At 47.4% G+C, this 20,865-nt stretch overlaps 1 protein-coding gene across 1 annotated transcript; it reads right to left on the reverse strand.

Moving 5' to 3' along the window:
* Positions 1–2,881: 2,881 nt before the first annotated feature.
* Positions 2,882–12,555, reverse strand: LOC135912663 (BTB/POZ domain-containing protein 6-like). The gene is made up of 4 exons (XM_065445153.2): positions 12,376–12,555; positions 9,244–9,323; positions 6,108–6,325; positions 2,882–4,007 (listed from the first exon to the last, which is right to left on the reverse strand). The coding sequence occupies exons 2-4, from the start codon at positions 9,250–9,252 to the stop codon at positions 3,407–3,409; spliced, it is 828 nt and encodes a 275-aa protein (XP_065301225.2). The 5' UTR covers positions 9,253–9,323; positions 12,376–12,555; the 3' UTR covers positions 2,882–3,406.
* Positions 12,556–20,865: the final 8,310 nt, after the last annotated feature.

Below are 20,865 nucleotides of genomic sequence, written 5' to 3' on the forward strand. Positions count from 1 at the left end.
GCGCGACCCTGAGAAACTGCACTGTAAAGGAGGGGGAGGAAGTCGCCGTAGCTCTAGCGGCGGCTGAAGGTTACCGCAGGAACAAATCTCTGATAATTCTAACGGACTCCAAAGCAACATGCAGGAACTACACACAAGGCAGAGTTAGTAAGGAAGCACTGAGAATCCTCCTCAAAACAGAGCCTCCTAACAAAAAGATAAAACATAGGATCTTCTGGATACCGGCACACACCGGTATAGAGGGCAACTCAAGGGTGGACCGCCTATAGTTCGCGAACTCACGCACCGAGCAGGGCAGTCGGAAACCCTAGAGGCCCCCTTAACGGTGGAGCCGACGTATGCAGAAATACTTAACCATTACAGAGGAAGGAGACTTAAATACCCCCCACCCCACACATCGCTCACACAACATGAGGCAGTAAGCTGGCGAAGACTGCAAGCAGGTACGTTCTTCAACCTGCACACATTACACAAAATGTTCCCTACCCAGTACAGGGATACATGTCCGTGGTGCGGAACAACCCCCACGTTATATCACATCACGTGGGAATGCAAGCGTAATTTCGCATTCCATAAAGTAAATAACCCAAGTGCGGAACAATGGGAGGGTCTGCTCACCAGCAGCGAGCTCGCAGCCCAACGGGAAATTGTGCAGCACGCCTGCGAGGCAGCAAGACTCAGCGGTGCCCTGGAATAGGGGCGCCGACCTTGTGAAGCGGCCAGGACTCAAAACATGAAGACACCGGCCCACCGCCAATCTCTCTGAGATATAGAGAATTAAAGTTTTTCCATTCCATTCCATTCAAACGCATTAGGCTGGTTGGGAGTGGCAAGACATCACAGAGTCTGATCGAAATGACCAAGAGTTCGAAAGATATTTGCATTCCGATGGCGCTGAAGAGATCGGGAGCTATTTGAATGGTGGGAGACCTGTTCCAAAAAGATATTACTGGGCTGTTTTCAGTTGTACAAAGCATAATTCGTATTACACCCACAAGCGGGATTATTGACACTAGTTTGAGTACAGCTAGTTACATTTTTCCAGGCCAGAATACTTGCCTAAAGGCAGAGTCGTTTACGATATCTTCTTACCGCACAAGAATATGTAGATTTTCTGCAGCAGTCATTGATATGACGATTGGCACAGGCCTTATGCCTTTGCCATAATGTGCCATTTCAATCTTTTGGTGCTAGTAATGTCCGCCTGTTCGATCATACCAGCTCGTGAACTAGAATTGTGTCATCTTCCACAGGCGACCTCTAAAATGTTTGACATCGTTCGCTGAAACACCCTGTATATTGCCATACAACCAGCTGGGGAGTCTAGTACGGTTATTCACAACGCACTTTGAAGCGCGAGCGTGGTGCTAAATTACTTTGTTTAGTAGCAACATTAGCTATGATGCAGGAAAATGTGCCTCTTGCAAACAATATTCAACTTTTTAATATGTCGTCATTCTTAAAGAGTAAGCAGGAGTTGCGCCACTTTATGAGGTAGCTTCCAGCCCCGATTCCTCCACATTTTCTTCGCCGGCCATCGCATAATTAGCGTACGTTTGGCTAGCAATGAAATGTTTATTTCTCTATAAATTAGAATAGCCAGAAAGAGGACACGCAGGGCAAGAAAAGATACTTTGATGCCGCTAAATACCGCCCCATCATCTTCACTGAGCCCTATTATATCCCATTTACTGCCCTCTAATTCCTCCAATAGCACTGCTAGACTCGCCTCACTAGATAACGTTCTAGCGTTAAACGTTGCCAGGTTCATATTCCAGTGGCGGCCTGTCCGGAGCCAGTGATTCTTAGCACCCTCTGCTGCGTCGCAGGTCTGACCGCCGCCATGGTCAGTTGCTTCGCAGCTGCTGGGGACTGAGGGCCGGGGTTTGATTGATGCGTTGATGCGAATACCGCCCCAGCACACGTTTATCACACAAAAGTATCGTCGCAATAAGTGAGAACTCGACCTGGCTTCGTATAGGTACAAGGGCCAATGGGTCGGGCCGGAACGGGCCTAAACATTTAGGACCCAGTCCGGATACAGGCGAGGTTCCAAATCACCGGGCCGGACTCGAGTGCGCCAAGGCACGACACTTTCGGGCTCGGGCCGGGCCCGAAAAGACGGCTCGTGCAGTGTTCTAGACCCTACACGGAGTCTGATAGCTTTCAAGGGCCTCAAATGTGTGCGCACCCGCGTAGGTCACGTGCACGTTTCTCGGACCCGCGTATACGTACAGTTAGAACACCGTCGGAGAAGTTCAAGCGCAACGCGAAACCCTTTTCATCGCAGTCAGGGCTTCGCCCACTGGGCAGACCTGACATCTTTTGACGCGTTCACTGAACATAGTTCGCGGGCCACATAGTTCGCTCATAGCACATTTATTTAGCCAAGGTGGCAGCTGGTCTGATAAGAATAACAGCCATGGGTTTACACCGTTAAAAACCCCACTCCACCAACGGTGCCGAATTCGATCTGTTCTTGACGTACATATCCAATAAGCGTTTGCATAGTTAAGCTACGCGATTTCCTTGCATTGTAGCGCAGGCGGCCACGCGAAGGGAAGTGGGATCATTCTTTACGTTGAGCTTACGTCAGCACATCTAGCAGGTGCCTCCCACGATAAGCTGAGGAAAAACCGTTGAGTAATTATCGCGCGCTCATAGTATTTAGGTTATCGAGAACTTTCCTCGAAAGGGACCCTGCGCACTGCGACATGCGCGTAATATTTAGCGGATAGACGAGACGGCTAAATTCACGATCTTACAGTGAGCACGTCGACGCCATTAGGACAAAATTCGGCAGGCCGACGTAATGAATTCTCAATTCGCGTTCGCTTATCGTGGTATAGCTAGTCATGGAATGAAAGCCGAGTAATAGGCGACCGATGTATAAAATACTTTATTCACCAGTCAATGACTCACTAAAACACATGCATGATGATACGTAAGAGGTGGACAATGTCTATGTACAAAGGTCTGGTCAATGAATGGTTCATGGAGCGAGAATGGCATATGCACGCGACAGATTGTGACAGGCACAGAGCCGTGCTTGACATTGGATTTTTCCTTGAGACGGTCGAAGGCGTTGCGCACGAAAGTCGTACTCACATGTTGCCCTTCTGAACTGCCTTTTGTCAGCTCGAAAAGAGCTGCCCTCGACTGGAACATCCAAGGCCAGGTTTGCCGTATGAAACGGAAATCTGAATCACACGTGAAGATGACAGATGGTGACAAGAATGTGTGATGGCAATGCTTGATAAATGGGGTCTCTAAAATGAATACCGAGCGCAGTGGGCGACAACTTAAGTCCGAGAAACGCGCGCATGCGCAATGCAATCGGGGCACGTCTTTCAGACCGACAGTGGCGTGGTAGCCGAGCAAGCGAAGGAACGGTAACGCCAAGCTGCTATCTGCGGTATCTGATGGCAGACGTCCACTGGGGCAGCGGTACCGAGCCGTAGCAGACGATATTGCAGAGAATGGCGAAGTCCTCGCGGCCATCGAAGATGCGCCATGAGGAAGGGCCCGCGATGAACTCCTGCGGTGTCAGGGCCAGGAACCGGAGCTGGGGCATGAAGGGCTTCATAACTGTCTTGACGTCGATAGGCGGGGTTACGTCGCCCTCATTCGCTTCGACAGTCAGGCTCCTGAGCACCTTGGCCCGGGCCCACTCGTGCAGCCTGTGCACGACGCAGGTCTCGGGAACGTTGCGCACGTTGTTGAGCACGTACTCGACCGTGCCGTCCAAGGCATCGACGAAGCCGTCGGAGCAGACGACGCCGACTCCGTCGTGTCGCAGCAAGGACAGGACCGCGTCGTCGATGGTGCCACCGTCGCTCAGCGATGCGTAGTCGATGAGGCGGCACACGTTGCGGGCGCTGATGTGCGACACGATGTACTCGGAGCAGATTCGCTCCAAGCCAGTCGCCATGTACTTCACGGCCGCCGTTCTCGTGTACATGGCGTCATCGACGCTCTTTAGCCGCGGCTTGCCTGCGTAGAAGTACCTGCAGCCAAGGAGGAATTCGTCAGCTGGGAACTGGAACCACCTTAGCTTTCCCAATACACTATCGATTAAAGGATCGCTGGATCTTACTAACATAACGCTAGGAGCCAACTTAATACAGAATTTCACAGAACGATGGATGGATGTACGAAGTGAATGAACTGTGTAGAAATGAATGTTCCCGAAGGCAGCGGTTCGACAAGAGGACATTTGTCAGAGCAGCAACGCCTTAAATGTTGGCTCCAACCACAATCCACATTTAACCACTGCTATTTACCGCTGTACAGGGTGATCATTTCTAAGTGCTACGGAACGTTGAAAAATATGTTGTAAATGCCGTAATTGAAGTCCTTGAGCTGGATTATTCAGAGGTTGACATTACTTGCACGATAATTCTAAACATATTGAACCAATTAACAAAATTTCTCTGGTTAACTTATATTACGTGACACTGAAATTTAAGAATGGTAGATGGTGAGTGCCAGGCGTATCAATTTGGAGATATAAGCCATCAAAGTCGCCGTAAAAATACAGTGTTCCGCTTTCTTTTTTAACAAAACGTTATTTTTTACACTGAAACACAAACGTAACTGGTACGCCGATGTATTTGGTACCACACGTTGAGAAACACGTTGAAACTGGTGTCATGGAAATTCGATCCAAGTGGATACGCCTTGCAAGCTCGCCGGCTACAATTCGTAAACTGCAATATGTGCTGTAAAGTAAGTAAGTCAATTAGTAATTTTTTAATTGAATATATGTTGGTTTCTTGTTCTAGAAATGTCCGCCTCTTCGAATAATCCAGCTTAAGGGGAATATGCTATCTGTCACAGGTGATTTTTGAATCCGATCCAACCAATCGGTAAAACATTGGATTGCTTTGGATTAGTGGTTCTGCACATTCCACCCCATGCCACATCTATGGGAACACCACGAGAAGTGCGTACTCTTGAGGAAGAAGCTGCCTACCGCGAGCGTCAGCTAAAGTTGGCTCGTGCATGGGCTCGTCCCATAGGGTCTGCCTCACGCAAAAAAAAAAGAAAGCACTGGTAGATCCGCAAAAAAATGCACTCCTAAAGCATGCTCACCACGCGAAGCACGCAAAACCGAAAATGGGGTGAGAGAATGGTGAAACAGAAGATTCACAATATAGACTGCTTGCGAAGTTTGACTTTCACGGTGTAACACTCGGTTTAACTAACAGCTTCGCTGTTCGACCGTCTTCACGGACTGGAAGGGGCGCCGATTTTTTTTTTTCTGATACAGCTTTTAAAGCGAGCCCTATAAAGTATGCATCCATTTGTAAACTAAAATTGTTACAATGGTAATGCTCGTTTCAGCGCTGCTCGGAAAAAATGTCTACGAAATAACTTGAACTTGGTGACCTCTGTTATAGCTTTGTGATCAAACTCGCGCCAATGGCGCACGCCTTTCTTTATAGAAACTTACGGCAACGGCTACGAATCTGACGTCACGCTCGTCAGACTAATGTAAATGTGGACGAGGCGATCAAGCTGCTCCTTAGAATTTCACACTACAATTGGTTTCAAACTAGCATCAAAGATATATCTTGGAACGCTGTACCTCGGGGTATGAAGAAATGGAATACGAGTATACGTAATGCGAGAGTGGCAGCTTCGTTAACAGTCGAAGTATCTTTTTTTCGCCTGGGCCAGTGTGAGCTTGCCGAGACTCACGTTATTCAAGAACGTCGCATCATCCTGCTGCGTGCTCATGTTATTCATACGTCTACGTGCTCCGTCACTCTCGTGCTAAATAACGGGCGTCTTCAATGGTCCCGGCGTTGGCTGCGAGATATTTTTCATGGAGTGTAGATATGCGCTTTCCGTAGGGAATCTCATTCCTTGAAGCTATGTCTACAGCACAGGAATCGTTTCAATAAAATGGTAGCTTGTTTCTCGTTGAATGCTGTCCATGTGCGTCGCTGCGAATTCCTATGCTATAGAAAACATCAACAGGCAATAAAATGCGTCTACACCATGATACTACGTAGAGTACCGAGCCTGACAAGTTCAAACAAATGCCACTAAGTATTCGTCAACGAAGGGCGGCACTGGGACGGCCAGCGAACGTAACTTACCTGAGCATGCAGGCGAATCCGTCCGGATGGATGTCGGTGACGATCACCTGGTCCTTCTCCGGAAGGCTTCCGAAGAACATCCTGCCGAAGACCTCGTTCATCATGGCCAGGAACTGCTTGTGCGCCTTGAAAGTGCGCGTAACAGGAAACTTCTCCGGAAGCACCATGAATTCGACGTCGGCGAATTCACCGCTGTCGAGGAACTTGAGAAATTTGAACTGGACATCGTGAAGACGAAACAGTGTGTCACTGATATTTTATTTTTTTAGAAAATGTGAGCACGTACGAAAACAATAACATAATTGCAAGAAAGACAGCGCAGCAGCAATATCAGTGATAAACGCAAGAAAGAACACAAACAGGTACTGGCTCTTAACTGTTCGTTATTCCCAGGGAGGACTTATAAACATACATGACAGAAATATATGAGAAATAGCCATATGCAAGCCCTTCCTGTGAATAAACTTGCAGTTGATAGCCGGTACCTGTGTTTTGTCTCATTGATACGGTTACTGCGACGTTTTTCTTGCAATGTCGCTCAACCAGCCAGCTTCTAGCTTCTCATTCTTGTACTGATAAGTTGCGCACGAATGAAAGCTCCCACTGACAAGCCACTACTTCTAATAAAGCTAGTTTCGCATACCTTAAAGGGTACACAAAGTGCGAGGAACCTCGAGTATTGCAACAAAAAGTGATGTGACTGCCATAACTACTTGGGACTAACACGACTAATGGTAAGAAGACCGCCTTTGACAAATACAGGTTCATCTATCGAAGCGTCAGTGAGCCTGTCTGAGGCAGTTTACTATAACTCATTTAATATTGCTAGTGCTAATCGAAGATGTCGGCATTTGTATTTAGTGGGACGTGCCCATAAGCGGCCCTTGGCCGACCCAACATCAAGCTAGGACGACGATGCGCCTTGCTTGATGTTGGCTGTCTTCCATGTTGGCCAGAGCTTGCTACTCCTTGTAAATACACCTCGCAAATAGTGTCCCTATACTGTGCTTCCACGTAACAATACATTTCACAACATATATATAGAATGTATAAATATAATTCAGTACCCCCTTTTTGATGTCCAAACCACATGTGAACTGGAATGGCCCGAGCAGAGTGCCCTGCCACTGTGCTTCGTGGCGTTCGAATGCCTCCCACGCCTCCTATACATAACCCCGTTTCATTTCTTTTTATTCCAATGCACACCTTTCACGCTTCTCTGCCTTCCTTTTCTGCGCCTTTCTCGCCCCTCCCCAATGGGGCAGCGTGCGTTGTGCCCTTTGAGGAGGTAGCTGCAAGCATGTATTCAAACATTCAGTCCCTTTTGACGGGACCATTTCACACATGTTGCACTTTAGAGAGCGTGCCACTAAAACGAACGGCAACATTACATGGAATTCTAACGCAATGAAACCGCCCTACAATATGACCCGGTCAAGCTACTCCGACCGAGTTAATATCAAACCGGCTCTCTTAAACCAAACAGATCCGTAAGTTGGAGAAGAGTTTTTGTCAAGCGAAGTGCAAGTTACAATAAATGCTCGTTGATAGCGGTAGACCATTATTTATTGTTGCCAAAGGAGGGTCAGTCGGCTTTGAACGACCTGGGGCAGTTTTAACAATTTCTTGAAGCTGCTGGACCTCGACTCACTAAAAATACTGTTCTCATGTGGAAACCAGATAAACTTTTTTTTGTTACGCGCCGCGAATGCGTGGTAGATTTCGTATCGGTCACCATGACAACGCAGACAATTAAAAGATTTCATTAAACATGGCCTATACGATTGGGATCTCTCCTACCTTGTCTTGAGGCCATTAAACCTAAGCCCATCCCCGCGCTTCACGTCTGTTCGCGTCACTACCCTTGGCAGGAACCCTACGTGTCAGGTCTGGTGGTGAAGCATAGGAAAGGAATTAGAAAAGCATATAGGAAAATTCAAGGAGGAAAAAGATCTAACAACGCAATTTTTTTTTAAATTCATGGCTCTCCCGTAATCGAGAATAGACGCAAGCATGAAATGGCAACTGGCCGAATGGCTTGGTCAGAGATGATACTAGCCCCAATCTTAAAGTTGGTGCAGTTCGCAACCACACACCCCACCACACCATACCGCACCACGCCATACTGTGCTCTGCTCCATATGGACGCTGCGTATCCAGAAGAAAATCGGCTGAAGGCCGCACGACAGGCGGCGAATGACGCCAGAGAGATAAAGCACACTGCCTACCTACAAGGAGAGTGCCACAAGGAGAGCGCCACGCAGTGTGGCGCCATCTCTCGAGGCGACCCAATATCCACACCGCGGAACACACGGAATGCTGGCGTTCAAAAGAGCACAGACAGCCCTGTCCTCGGTGCCAAAAGATGACAATGATGTGTGTGGTGCCCTGTATCTGCCTTTTGAATGTCGCTATTGCAAATGGCACAGAGTTTCAGCGTACTAGAAGTGACAGCTTCAGTGACAGCATGAACAAGCGTTAGGAACTCGGAAGCTATATATTTTTTTAACATATTTGGGCAGTAACTAGCGTGTGTAAGGCGGTACTGTAAAAAGTATTGGGTGCCACAGACCACAGTTTCATAATTTTTGACTGGTTGCCCTGATCTCATTTTGTTCTCGCGACTTGACGAGATGTTCTCGTTTGAGTGCCCGGATAACGGCTCTCGCTTGTGGCTCAATGTCACTCGAAAGTCACTTACCACGGGAGCTAAAAGCATTTCATGCTTGGAAAGTCCATGATTCAACACGTGATTCGAACCGAGAAACTCCCAGGCATGAACTCAACACTGACGCGGCGCCACGAAACCAGAGCGGATAGCGCGCTTAATCCCAAGTATTTATCCGCTGTTGCGTACTGCAGCTTAGCTAACTACAGAGCTAAACGCGTTCACCCCGTGGTACTGTAGTACTTGGGGAAAGGCAAATACCACGAGGCGTAGTCCTTAGGTCGCTCACACAACTCACGCATGTGTAAGATGCTCGGGTGAATACGAGAAAGCAGGTCTTCGATGGAACCACACAAACACGTTTGGTAAGTTGCTTATTGAGCTTTAAATGTTCAGAAGACGAAAGCCTGTCGTTAGTACAACATCTGGTGATACGACGAATGAGCGTGCTTTTACAGAAATACTTACGGGGGCCATCGAGCAGATTCTCGTGTGCAGCGGACAAAAGCAGCGGCAATTGCGCAGACACTATGCGCAGGTCTTCTTGTCTAGACCAAAGAGTGGGCAAAATAAAGCTATCAGAACAACGAGCTGCACAGCGTCAAAACAGAAGCAAGAATGTTTACTACCGCAATGTAAGTGACGTGACGTAACTTAAGATACGTTCAAGCACGTGGATGTACAGCTTTCCAAGTACTTAATATCAAGGCCGCGTTGAATGGCGTGACAGTCAGTGCCGTTTCAGGTAGCGCAGCTGAGTAGGCGCATGCTCGCAGAGTATCCTCCCGTCTGAGCATCATCTGCTCAGCGACTCTCGCACTTTTGTTTCAAGCAACGAAGCGCAATGCTGTCGACGTGGCTGGCTTCAGCACGAGATTTGTTCTCCACCTAAAAAGTATTTTTTGACTTGTTCCGGGCAACGAGTGCCCCACAGAACTCCCGATTCAGCTAGAAATCAATTAAAGCAAGCATTTAAGTATTCTGTATTACCTGGCAGACAAGCACTTGGAATTTTTACTCACAGAAACAACTTTAGCAAAAAACATACCGAGTAAATAGTATCGTCAAATGAACGTCCAGATTAACATAAAAATAAATGCGCATAAAACACAATAAATGCAAGCTTTCACCATGTACAACGACCTGTAGCAATATGCGTATGCATGTCCATGTACATTGTAAGCATAGCCATATGCGGAAGCATTCAATACGTAATGGCGTGTGTATGCACGAAAATTGCCTCGTTTTTTTTTTTTTAAGCGAAGTTGAAAAAAGCAACTCGGAAGGAGGAAACTCGAAACGAGAGCAAAAGTAAGATTAGTCGGAAATATTAAGCGACTAGGCGACCACGGGTGTACAGTCTCAGTACAACGTGTGGTATTTTAAGGGAGCTTTCTTCAGAAAATTAAAGCACCAATTTATGCTAATCTCGCACTATCCCCTAGCACAGTCGGCTCTTGCTGGTAATTATTTCTACGCCAGTTACAGAACATTTTGCGCACCTACCAGGGGCGCCGTCTAATGTGCAATTCATTTCATGTACAGTCGCGATCAATTTGAAGGTTATCGCGCGAGCGTCGACCGGCGGGCCTTCCAAGCAGCATAGCGGCCGATTTCGGAACTGCGAAGATAAAAATTGCGCTGCCTTCCCCTATTATGCTCTTCCAGGCTACAATCATCACCCCCAAGACCAACTCGCCATATTTTTGTGTTTGTTTCCCTTTCATGGCAGTGATCTGTGTGCGTCGCTTCCTCATGCATATCTTGGCTAACAATGACGCCTCTGTACAAAAGCTCATAACGCAATCGAAATGAATTCGCAGGTTATGCCGTGAACGGTGACGGGAGTGACAGCTTTTCAGGGAACACCAAAAGAGAAAGAGGGGAGCTATCTGATGTTTCCCTCTCGACCGACGGTGATGACGTAACGTGGCGCTACTAGTTTTGATCGCCGCTCGAGCGATCACCTTCAAATTGATCGCCACTGTAAGTTGTAAAGCACCGCCAGTCATTTAGTTTTGCTAAGGTCACCACATTACAAATTTCCATTCTTTTTTCTACAGTCAGCGCATGGTGACCCTGTTCCATTAGGCGAAAAGCACCGGGCGCCTTTTCGCCTTTTTTTGACGAATAATTCTTTTCTATTTCAACACCCCCTCTCCCGTCCTTTCATTTGACAGCTGCCAACCGGTCCCGACCATAGTTAACTTCCCTGTATCTCCTTATCTTTATCTCTTGTCACAAGTGCGCGCAGACTTTGTTCGTTGGGATGTGCAAGAAGCTTTTCCGCGATTCGCAAGTTGGGATAAAAATACACACGTTCCCCGCGTGGCGCCAAAATCTGGCGCGTCACAGTTGTCAGGCGGTTGTGTTGGGCACAATGTGACGTGCGCGTAAGCTATCACACTTGAAGTAACGCTGACACAAATGACGTAATCACCGGCGGTTGCCCGACGGTCGTAAACTTGGGACAAAAGGATTGCGAGCTCTCGGACAGCGAAAGTAAGAGTTAAGAAAATGTATTAATTGAAAAGGTGCGCGTTGAGGTCAAATGTAGCTGTGCCTTGGTTGAAGTGCCGAAAGTCCAGTTCACTTTTGTGCCGAGCGTTCAGGGGATACGTTTTTCCGTCACAATAGATTTCCACCGATCGATATACCTCTGCGCTTAACGCTAACGCGAGTAGTCCAGACTCGACCTTTGCCTGTACGACATGTTGCAAGGCGCAGCGCAAATAAGACACGCGAGATGGAGAAAGAACAGGTCGTTGGGCACGTGTGATCTTTCTACCGTCTGTTTTATCAGTGCTATTTCCCGCAATATAAAAAATAAATAAAACCGTGTTCCGGGGTTCTACGTGCCAAAAACGCATGATAATGAGACATGCCGTATTGTCAGATTTTGACCACCTGTGGTTCTTTAACGTGCACCCAATGCAGGTACACAGAAAGGTTTTGCATTTCGCCCCCATCGAATTGCGACCGCTATTTCATTCCGCGCCTTCGTGATTATCAGCGCACCACCATTTACCGACTACGTCACCACGGTGGGTTTCTTGCACCATAAGCGAACGGTGAAAGGATTCGCCAAGATTAAGCACTAGGATAGGTCAAGTAACCATCCCGTTACTACGCTTACATTGTTAAGCAGAACAGGGTGATTAGCAGCGACGTATAAAACAGGAGCAGTTAGGTGTGCAGCGCTCGGCGATGCGGCCGGAGCTGTTTGCGCTGTGTGAAACGCCGAAGGGCGGAATGCAGTCGCGATGCACCACAAAGGCTCTCGCTTTAACGCGATACAAAAAATGCGTCAGCTCGGTGTCCGCAGCGACAACCCATGGCGCAAGAAAAGTGCCGGCAGCCACACACGCTCCAAGCATCGCGTTTCAATCGGTGAGCAGTTCACGTATGCACAGTTATGCAAAGCACACTTCGCACGTATTCGCCTAAGCGTTCGCGCGAACGCGGCAACTCGAAATCGGATTCAGTGCAAGTTCTCAGCGAGCCGCGTACTACATCGTGTCCGACCAGAAGGGTTAGCGGACAGTACAAAAAAAAAGGGGAAGAGACATAAAACGTAGCAGAACGGTGCAGTACACTTACAGAAGCACGGTATAACAACGTTGAGCCCGCAATATCAAGTGGCGGCCATGCGGGGTGATAGAGACGCTGAGGCGAGCCTCTCTCGCGGGTTCTCGCGAGACTGAATTGGGCGGCGGCCAGACGAGGAATGGCGCGACGTGCGCTGGAGGCAGTGACACCGAGGGGCGTCAACCTGATCCTACCACGTGAAGTGGATGTAACGCTGACGCTAAACAAAGTTTGCCTCTATCGGGGCGCATCTAGTCCGCGAACGGTAATCGTCTTGTCTTGCTTATCTATTATTTAATCATAAGTTCGAAGGCCGCTGCATTCCTGTCAAGAAGGCTGTGCAACGCTGCACAAGATCACGTGTCGTCGGTGACGTCAGAGTACCGGGCGCGCAGCCACGGTGCTTCCCCGGCTAAAGAAATGAAAACGCTTGCAAGAAAGCTGACGTTCATTGTTTGGGCACAAGATACACCCCAAAAAGTACAAACTTTTTTTTACGTTTACAGGCCAACCAAGGGAATAGATCAAGTCTGGTGCAAGTTCCTGAAGGAGTACTTCAGTTAAGATTCAAAATTTTTAAAAAAAGTTGCGCTTCGGGTGCTGCTCGGAGACGCTAAATGCTACGGCGCTTAACCGTGGTATGCCCAAACACAGTTACACGTTATTTGCAATACGTTCTACTTCTGTATTTCTGTTCATATAGAAGCTACGTTTGTAGAAAAAAAAAACAATGAAATGGTATTAGAGTTATAACCTAAATAGTATAATAACTCTGGAATTAGTAATTTGTTGGTTAAGCTATCCGCGGCTTGCGAGGCCTTTGATATGCTGGACTGAATGTCCAGCATATCAAACGAAACTATAGGCTTTGCATCAAGTTCTCCTCGCTTTATTGAGCATTTCGAGGCATCAAACTCGGCATATTATACATGATACGTTGTTAAATATAAACGGTTAAATCTGCACGGCTACTTTAGTTCAGCCGCAAGGGGGCCAATCGGCTGCGTTACATGCCGGCATTCAAATATTTCGTGCAGGCTTCATTTCTCGGTTCTCCTACAGGGCAAGACGATCGAAGCGACCCCACTCGCTGTTTTCACGCCGTCGCTGTCGATTGATTGATCGATGGTGTTTAATGTTCCCGAGGACGAAAGTGGCCATCAAAGACTCCGTAAAGAAAAGCTCTTGATTAAGTTCTGCCACCCGGGGTTCCTCGACTTATACGAATAACACGGAACGATTTTCCTTAAAAGGAACGAACATAGCCCACTGCTGCCAATAATCGTGGTCGTTCGGTTAACTTGGCCTGGTTGGCTCACTTGTCAGAATGACTGACCATCTGTACTGCATAGCGGCCCAAAGCGAGAGGGCTGTTTCGGTATTCTACAGCACCCAACGACTGAGATGGCCAACTTCTTATCGGAGGCTGCATGTTGTAACATTCCATTGCATTCCATTCCATGCCATTCCACTGCCTATCATTTTCGTGATTGGCTCTGATGTCGCCGTTATCGCCAGTATCGGTCACTCAGCGTGACGCATTATACGAAAAGGAGAATGGAAAACAACCCGCCGCGGCGGTTATGGCTTTCCGCTGCTGAGCACGAGGTCGACGGTTCGAACCCCGGCCGTGGCAAGGCAGCATTTCCATGGGAGGCGAATTGCAAAAACTTTTGCACAGTTAAGATTTAGGCGAACGTTAAAGAACCCCAGATCGTCAAAATTATTCTAAAAACTAGTTTCGCATGTAAAACCCCAGGATTTATTTAACATTTCCCGAGCGCCTAGGATCCCATTGTAGGATTTTGCTGCAGGAAATGGATTCCCGGCAAGAGAGAGAGAAAGCGAAAGCGAAAGAGACGGTCTAATGAGAGGAAATGAGAGGAAATGCAGGGAGGTTAGTTGAAGGAGCGTGCTTCTGTCCTGCTATACTTCACACTCGGGTGAAGGTGATTGGTAAAGCAACGGAAGCTTCGTTTATATTTGGCCAAGAGAAATGGGGTGGTGTGGAGTATATGAAGGTAATTACTTCAAAGGCACGGGACTTATTATGACATTTGCTGTAAATTACACATGCAAGTGATCCGGAGCTTTATGAATGTGTTTTACGAACAGAGCAGAATTTATATCGCTGCCTTGGGAGAATGTGAACTCAATCGATGTCAAATCTAGATAAAGTTGGGTGGGGTGAGAAAGGGAGAACATTATGGTAAATGTTATGGTGAAGTAGTAGTAGTAGTAGTAGTAGTAGTAGTAGTAGTAGTAAATACTTTAGTAAGAAAGAGAGTGGGGAAAAGGAGTCAAAGAGCGATGCGTGGCTCCCTTGGTCCAGGGCTCCACTAGCCTTGGCCACCCGCTGGACTTGCTGGAGGAGTGTCCTCTGCACCCCCAGGCGCGAGCTGGTGAGCTGCACCTCCCACTGGTCCACTAATGATTGTTGTTTGTTTGTGTTAGCCTGAATAGCTAACTCCGGCGGCATTATTTCACACGTCCACGAAATGTGGGAAAGGGTTGGCCTACCGCCCCGTCTACGCCACGGGCATCTAGCTCAATATTGTGTAGGGTAGAGCACGTGAAGTTTTAGGAGGTGCGGATAAACAACGGTCTGGATTTTTCTGAGGTTTGTGGCCTCTTCCCCGTTTAGGGATTTGTGCGGGGAGGCGTATTTTTGGCATGTCAAACGCTGGTGTCCCAACATTTCACGTGGGCGTTTCGGCATAGGCAAGGCGTGAGCTGGGCTGCTCCGCTCTGTTGCAAAGATCACGAGCTAGAGCATCAGCCCATTCATTGCCTACGGGGCCTGAGTGTCCTGGGGACCATATTACAGTGTGGTAGTGTTGCAAGTTACGACCTAGCTACCTAAAGGCAGTAGACGGTAAACGGCCTGTCATAAATAAGCGACGTGCCTCTTCATCAACACACACGTTACTTCACCATGCGAATGATAGCTTCTACTTGGTAGTCTAAAGAGTACTAAGTAGAAGCTATCCTTCACATGGTGGAGTAACATGTGTGTTGATGAATTACTGGCTTTTTAAAAGTTATAACAATAAATGCACCAAAGCATTACACGCGGAAAAGGTTTCAAACGGTACAGTCATATGCACGGGCAACTTTTTAAAAAACATCACCACCAAAGCGCTTCCTACGGATGCTTAACCAGCGAAACTGAAACGTGTGGCCCCGGTGTTTATCGCTGGGTTAACCACGACGTTCATTCTTTCGTTCACGACGTTCATTCATTCTTGTGCCCGGGCTGCAGCATCGGCACGGTGTACACGAGCTCGTTCCCGGTTGTGCACGTGGCCTTGCTCATCGAAAGTTGCCTGCTCCTCAGTAGTACGTTTAACGCGTGGCCTACCCACTTCGGAGCCGAAGAGAAACAGCTGCGGGCGTGCACGGCTGCCACGGAGAGCAATGAAGTCACTACTGGCGCAGCGAGTCGCGCGCTTCTCTTTCTCTTCTTCTTTCGCGCATGCGCACGGGGTCGCGCCGGAGGAGTTTTCCGCGTACGGGTGACAGACGGACGAACGAATCGGGTGGCCATAACATCGCTATAATATGCGATATAATTACAGCAAAAAAACTTTTGCAACTATTCCAAAAAAAATAGCTTCGTTGGCAATTGCTTTGTAATTCACCAAAGTAGCGCACATCTGCATGTTGTCTTATTTTTCTTGCAAATATTGCAAGTCATTTACGTTGATTATACTTTGTTGTGCATAAGTTCAAGTTCTAGTTCAAGTTTATTCATCAACGATGTCGTTTTACAAAGAATTGTATACAGAATTAGCACTACACAGGGAGTCCCAAAGTTAGAAACTGTCAGGGGGACTCCCATACATGAACAAAAGAAAACAAATACGAGATACAGATCAGGCATTGGTTACGGTTACTTTACAGACAATTTCATAAAAGAAAGAAACAGTGCGAAAAAAAACAAAAATATAAAGCTGTAACCTCGACAATACTATTTCCTAAACTAGCGGTGCTCTTGAGATGAAGACTTAAACCCCAAGTACAATTCATCGTGTAATCAGTCAAATTGTTTGTAGCAGCACATGTTCATTGTTTATGTGCCCTGTACTGCTGCTATTAGGCACTCAGTGCCTTTTTTGTCTCTGTATTGTATAGAGATTTCATATATTTTCAAGAATGAAAGGCAAATTTCATTTAGTTTTCGGGCCCCTGACGTTCACCATGTTGTTTTGATAAAGCGGTGTATGTCTGTAAAATATAAAGATAAGGGATAGGCGCATCTACAGGCTTTTTCCCTTATTGCAATAGTAATTCGCAATATATACGTATATACAGTCCGCTTTCTGGCTGTTACATCGAAAAAAATTTGCGCTTCGTTAGGTATTTATATATATATATATATATATATATATATATATATATATATATATATATATATAGAGAGAGAGAGAGAGAGAGAGAGAGAGAGAGAGAGTCAGCTCGTTTGCGTTACCCCCACCACATCCGCTATCGAAGATTGTCTCGACTGCCCAGTCTTTATTTTGCATGGACAAACGAAAGTTTTAAGGGTACTAGCCTGCCAGTCTAGACGACGCCTCGGGCCTGCGACCCTCGACGACTTCAGTGTGAGCTGTGCATCGACCCTAATGCATGGTCGCCGACCTTTGTACACGCAGCGCTGTGCATACGGCCCCGTTTTCTCAACTTCTGTGCGTCGTAATGGCTTTTTCCCTTTTGACGTCTTTCCTTCGCCGTGTTTTCTCGCCTTACTGCACATCCATCAGCCGTTACGCGGTGCGCTACAAAGAAAAGGGGAACCCGCCGTGGTTGCTCAGTGGCTATGGTGTTAGGCTGCTGAGCACGAGGTCGCGGGATTGAATCCTGGCCACGGCGGCCGCATTTCGATGGGGGCGAAATGCGAAAACACCCGTACATACTTAGATTTAGGCGCACGTTAAAGAACCCCAGGTGGTCGAAATTTCCGGAGTCCTCCACTACGGCGTGCCTCATAATCAGAAAGTGGTTTTGGCACGTAAAACCCCACAATTTTAAAGAAAAGGAGACGCAGGAGCTCAGCTTCGAATACAGCTCGAGGAGGCGTGTCGCGAGACGACAATCAGGCATGCGCAGAGCGCATGACATAGAAAGTTCAATGGATGAATGAAATAATTAATAACTATTTACCTAATACATAATGGTCAGTCCCGTATTAAAATTCCGCAGTAATAAGCAGAAGCTTCAGAAGCAGTAATAAGCAGAAATGGTTCCACGTAAAGGTGTGCCGGGAATCATGGATTACTGTCAGCTTAGCTTTTTTTGGAGCTATGATACGTGGGATAGTTCATGTGGTTACGTCTATACACATAGGGTGTGTGAGTGTGTATAGTTTGTTTGTCTGCAACAATGTGTCTCACCTTGTGAATTTGTGAGAGGCACTGATCAAATCAGACTGAAATGACAACAGGTGCTTATATCCTGGGATTATTTCGTCATCACGTCTCAGGCTCCCGTACATTCCTTCGTTTTACCAGTCCCCTTCGCCCCAGTTTGAAGCGACAAATCAGAAGTACGCTCCCCCAACAATCCTCTCCGCTTCCACTGCCATTAAACCTTCTCTCTCTCTCTCTCTCTCTATCTCTCTCTCTTGCCAAGCATCCAATTGCTGCAGCAGAACCCTACAAAGGTAGCCTACGCGCCCGGGAAAGGTTAAATAAATCCTAAGCACGGATACCGCGCCCCTAAAATCCCAAATCATCATAAATAAATCCCGGGGTTTTGCGTACAAAAACCACGATACGATTATGAAGCCCGCCGTAGGGGAAGGGGGAGGAGGGTGTCTGTCTCCGTATCAATATTTACGATCTGGGATTGTTTAACGTCTGACTAAATGTTAACTACACAGAAGTCTTTACATTTAGCTCCAATCGAAATGCAGCCATGCCAGGTCCGGGATTCGAACCTTCGACCTCGTGTTCAGCTGCAGAAACCCATAGCCTCCGCGGCGGGTCATTTTGCTCTCTTCTTGTCGTATAATGCATCACGCTGAGTGACCGATGCTTGCGATAACGGCGGCATCAGAGTCAATTATGAAAATAATAGAAAGTACAATGGAATGGAATGTTACAACATCCAGCCCCCACTAAGAAGTTGGCCACCTGAGTCGTTCGGTGCTGTAGAATACTGAAACAGCACTCCCACTTTGGGCCGCTAGGCCGTACCGATGGACAGTGGTTCTGCCAAGTTAACTAGACGACCATGGTTATGGGCAGGACTGGGCTACGTTTGTTCCTTTTAAGGAGAATAGTTCAGTGCCATTCGTATAAGTCGAGGAACCCTGGGTGGCATAACTTAATCAGAAGCTTATTTTTACGGAGTCTGTGACGGGCACTTTCTTTCTTTGGAACTTCAAACGCCATCGCTCAATCAATCGATAGATACCATGTGTATGTAACCACGTATCATGTACGCCACGCTGAATTTGATGCCTCAAAATGATGATTAAAGTGAGAACTTGACGCCAAGCCTATATTTACAACAGAAAGCTGAGCTAGTTGGTAAGGATTCATTATGCAAAAAAGATGTGAAGCGTGCAGACAGGACACAAGGGTAGAGAAGTGGACAATACGAATGCCGTTCGTGTTGTCCACTTCTATATATGCTGGACTGAATTTCCAGCCGCGGATAGCTCAGCAAACCAATTGCTAATTCCTGAATTACTATACTATTTCGGTTATAACTCCAATAATATTTTGTTGTTGTTGTTGTTGTTGTTGTTGTTGTTGTTGTTGTTGTTGTTGTTGTTGTTGTTGTTGTTGTTGCTGTTGTTGTTCAAATTACCATCCATGGCCAGAAATAAAGAAGTAAAACTTGTTGCAATTGATGTGCTGTGCTGTTGATTCTGTTGGGGCATAACATGATTAGGCGCCGTAGGATTTAGAATCTCCGCGAAGCACCCGAAGCGCCACTTTTTAAAAAAAGACCTGAAACTTATCTGAAAGTACTCTTCAGAAACACGCACCAAACTTTATCTATTCCTCTGGCTGGCCTGCAAACGTAAGAAAAGTTTGCACTCTTTGCGGTGCATCTTGTCCCCAAACAATTAACCTTATGTATCTTGCAAGTCTTTTCATTTCTTTAACGCTGTGCGCCCTCTACCTCCACGTCACGAACGGAACGCTTGTATCTCCAGTGTTACACAGCGCTCATAACAGTAAAGCAGCGACGGCGCAGTTTTGATTAGATAAAATTCCGAGGACACCTTAGCACTGCTTGTGAGTTGTGGATGCGGAAGGATTAATGTCCAATAAACGGCTCTGGGCGGTCCTTCGTGTTCTGCACAGTGAGTAATGTGCCATAGTGGTACATGCTGCCCGAGCCTGCAAACAGCAGCAACTTGCGGGTCCAACACCGCGTGCCACCGACGCGGTGCCGGCCATCCGGCGACGCGTCGCGGCGATACCCTCTCCCCTCACGCAACACCTGGCGCGATATCTCGGCAGAAGTTTGCTCTACTTTTATTCTCCCCACTCCCCCCTGTCAAGAATGGCGAGCTACGAAACAAGATTGCCACACAGTTACGACAGGGCGACACGACGCGCACCTCTCCCTCTCCGTCGCTGCAGCTGGGAGGCGTTCAAAGAAGCGGCCTTTGCGCTGGAATCCGCCGCCTTCCACCCGCCCCATCGACATTGTGACGGGACTAGTTCGGCGTGTGTGAACAATGATTCCGGAGTTCCCCAACGCGGAGCTGATTTGACACGCAGGGACAAGCTGCCGTGGGGACGACGTATTTTGGTGCGTCTCACGCTTCGGCCTCGCACGGAACAACGAGCGACCCTCGATCGGCGCCGATAGTTCCCGGAACGGCACCCCACCAACGCCGTCGTCGGACATCAGAGCGCGGTTGCCTTTGTGTCTGTAAACTGGTCTGCAGAGCAGCGGCGAGTTGGTGATGAGTAAACGAACAGTCGCCGCGTCGTAGGACCAGCGGATCGAGTGTATAAAAACTGTGGTTGTGCGAATGCTGAGGACACTTCTCTTGAGCAGTCATGTTAGACTGAGTCACTTCTCTCATGCAGTCCTGTTGGACTAATACTCTTTTTCTCAAGCAGTCATGTTAGACTGATTTAGTTTTTGTAAATAAACCCTTTTCCTCGTTCTCGATGAGAAACAGTTCTTCACTTCATCAACGATGTCAGCGTAAATAAGTTGGACGACGGCATGGGCCAGCTACCTTCGAATTCATGCCGTACTCCAATCTTGGCAAAGGACCACGGACGATGGGATTGAGCCCCCAATCCTGACAACTGGCTGACAGCGGTGAAATGGACTTTGCGACATGGTGCTGTATCTGCGGTGAGTGCTTGGTTTTTGCTTTGACTCTCTAGGCTTCATTTTGTGGTTGTTCTGTTTAGAACAGTAGGGAAGCTAGATTGTTGTGTGTTAGCTAGGTTGTGTTTTACTAGCTAGATTTAGAGAGCAGAATCAAGGCAGTAAAGCAGCAGTCATGGAATTAAGGACACT

This window comes from Dermacentor albipictus, chromosome 7 (genome assembly GCF_038994185.2).
Source record: "Dermacentor albipictus isolate Rhodes 1998 colony chromosome 7, USDA_Dalb.pri_finalv2, whole genome shotgun sequence".
NCBI classification, from domain to species: Eukaryota; Metazoa; Arthropoda; class Arachnida; order Ixodida; family Ixodidae; genus Dermacentor; species Dermacentor albipictus.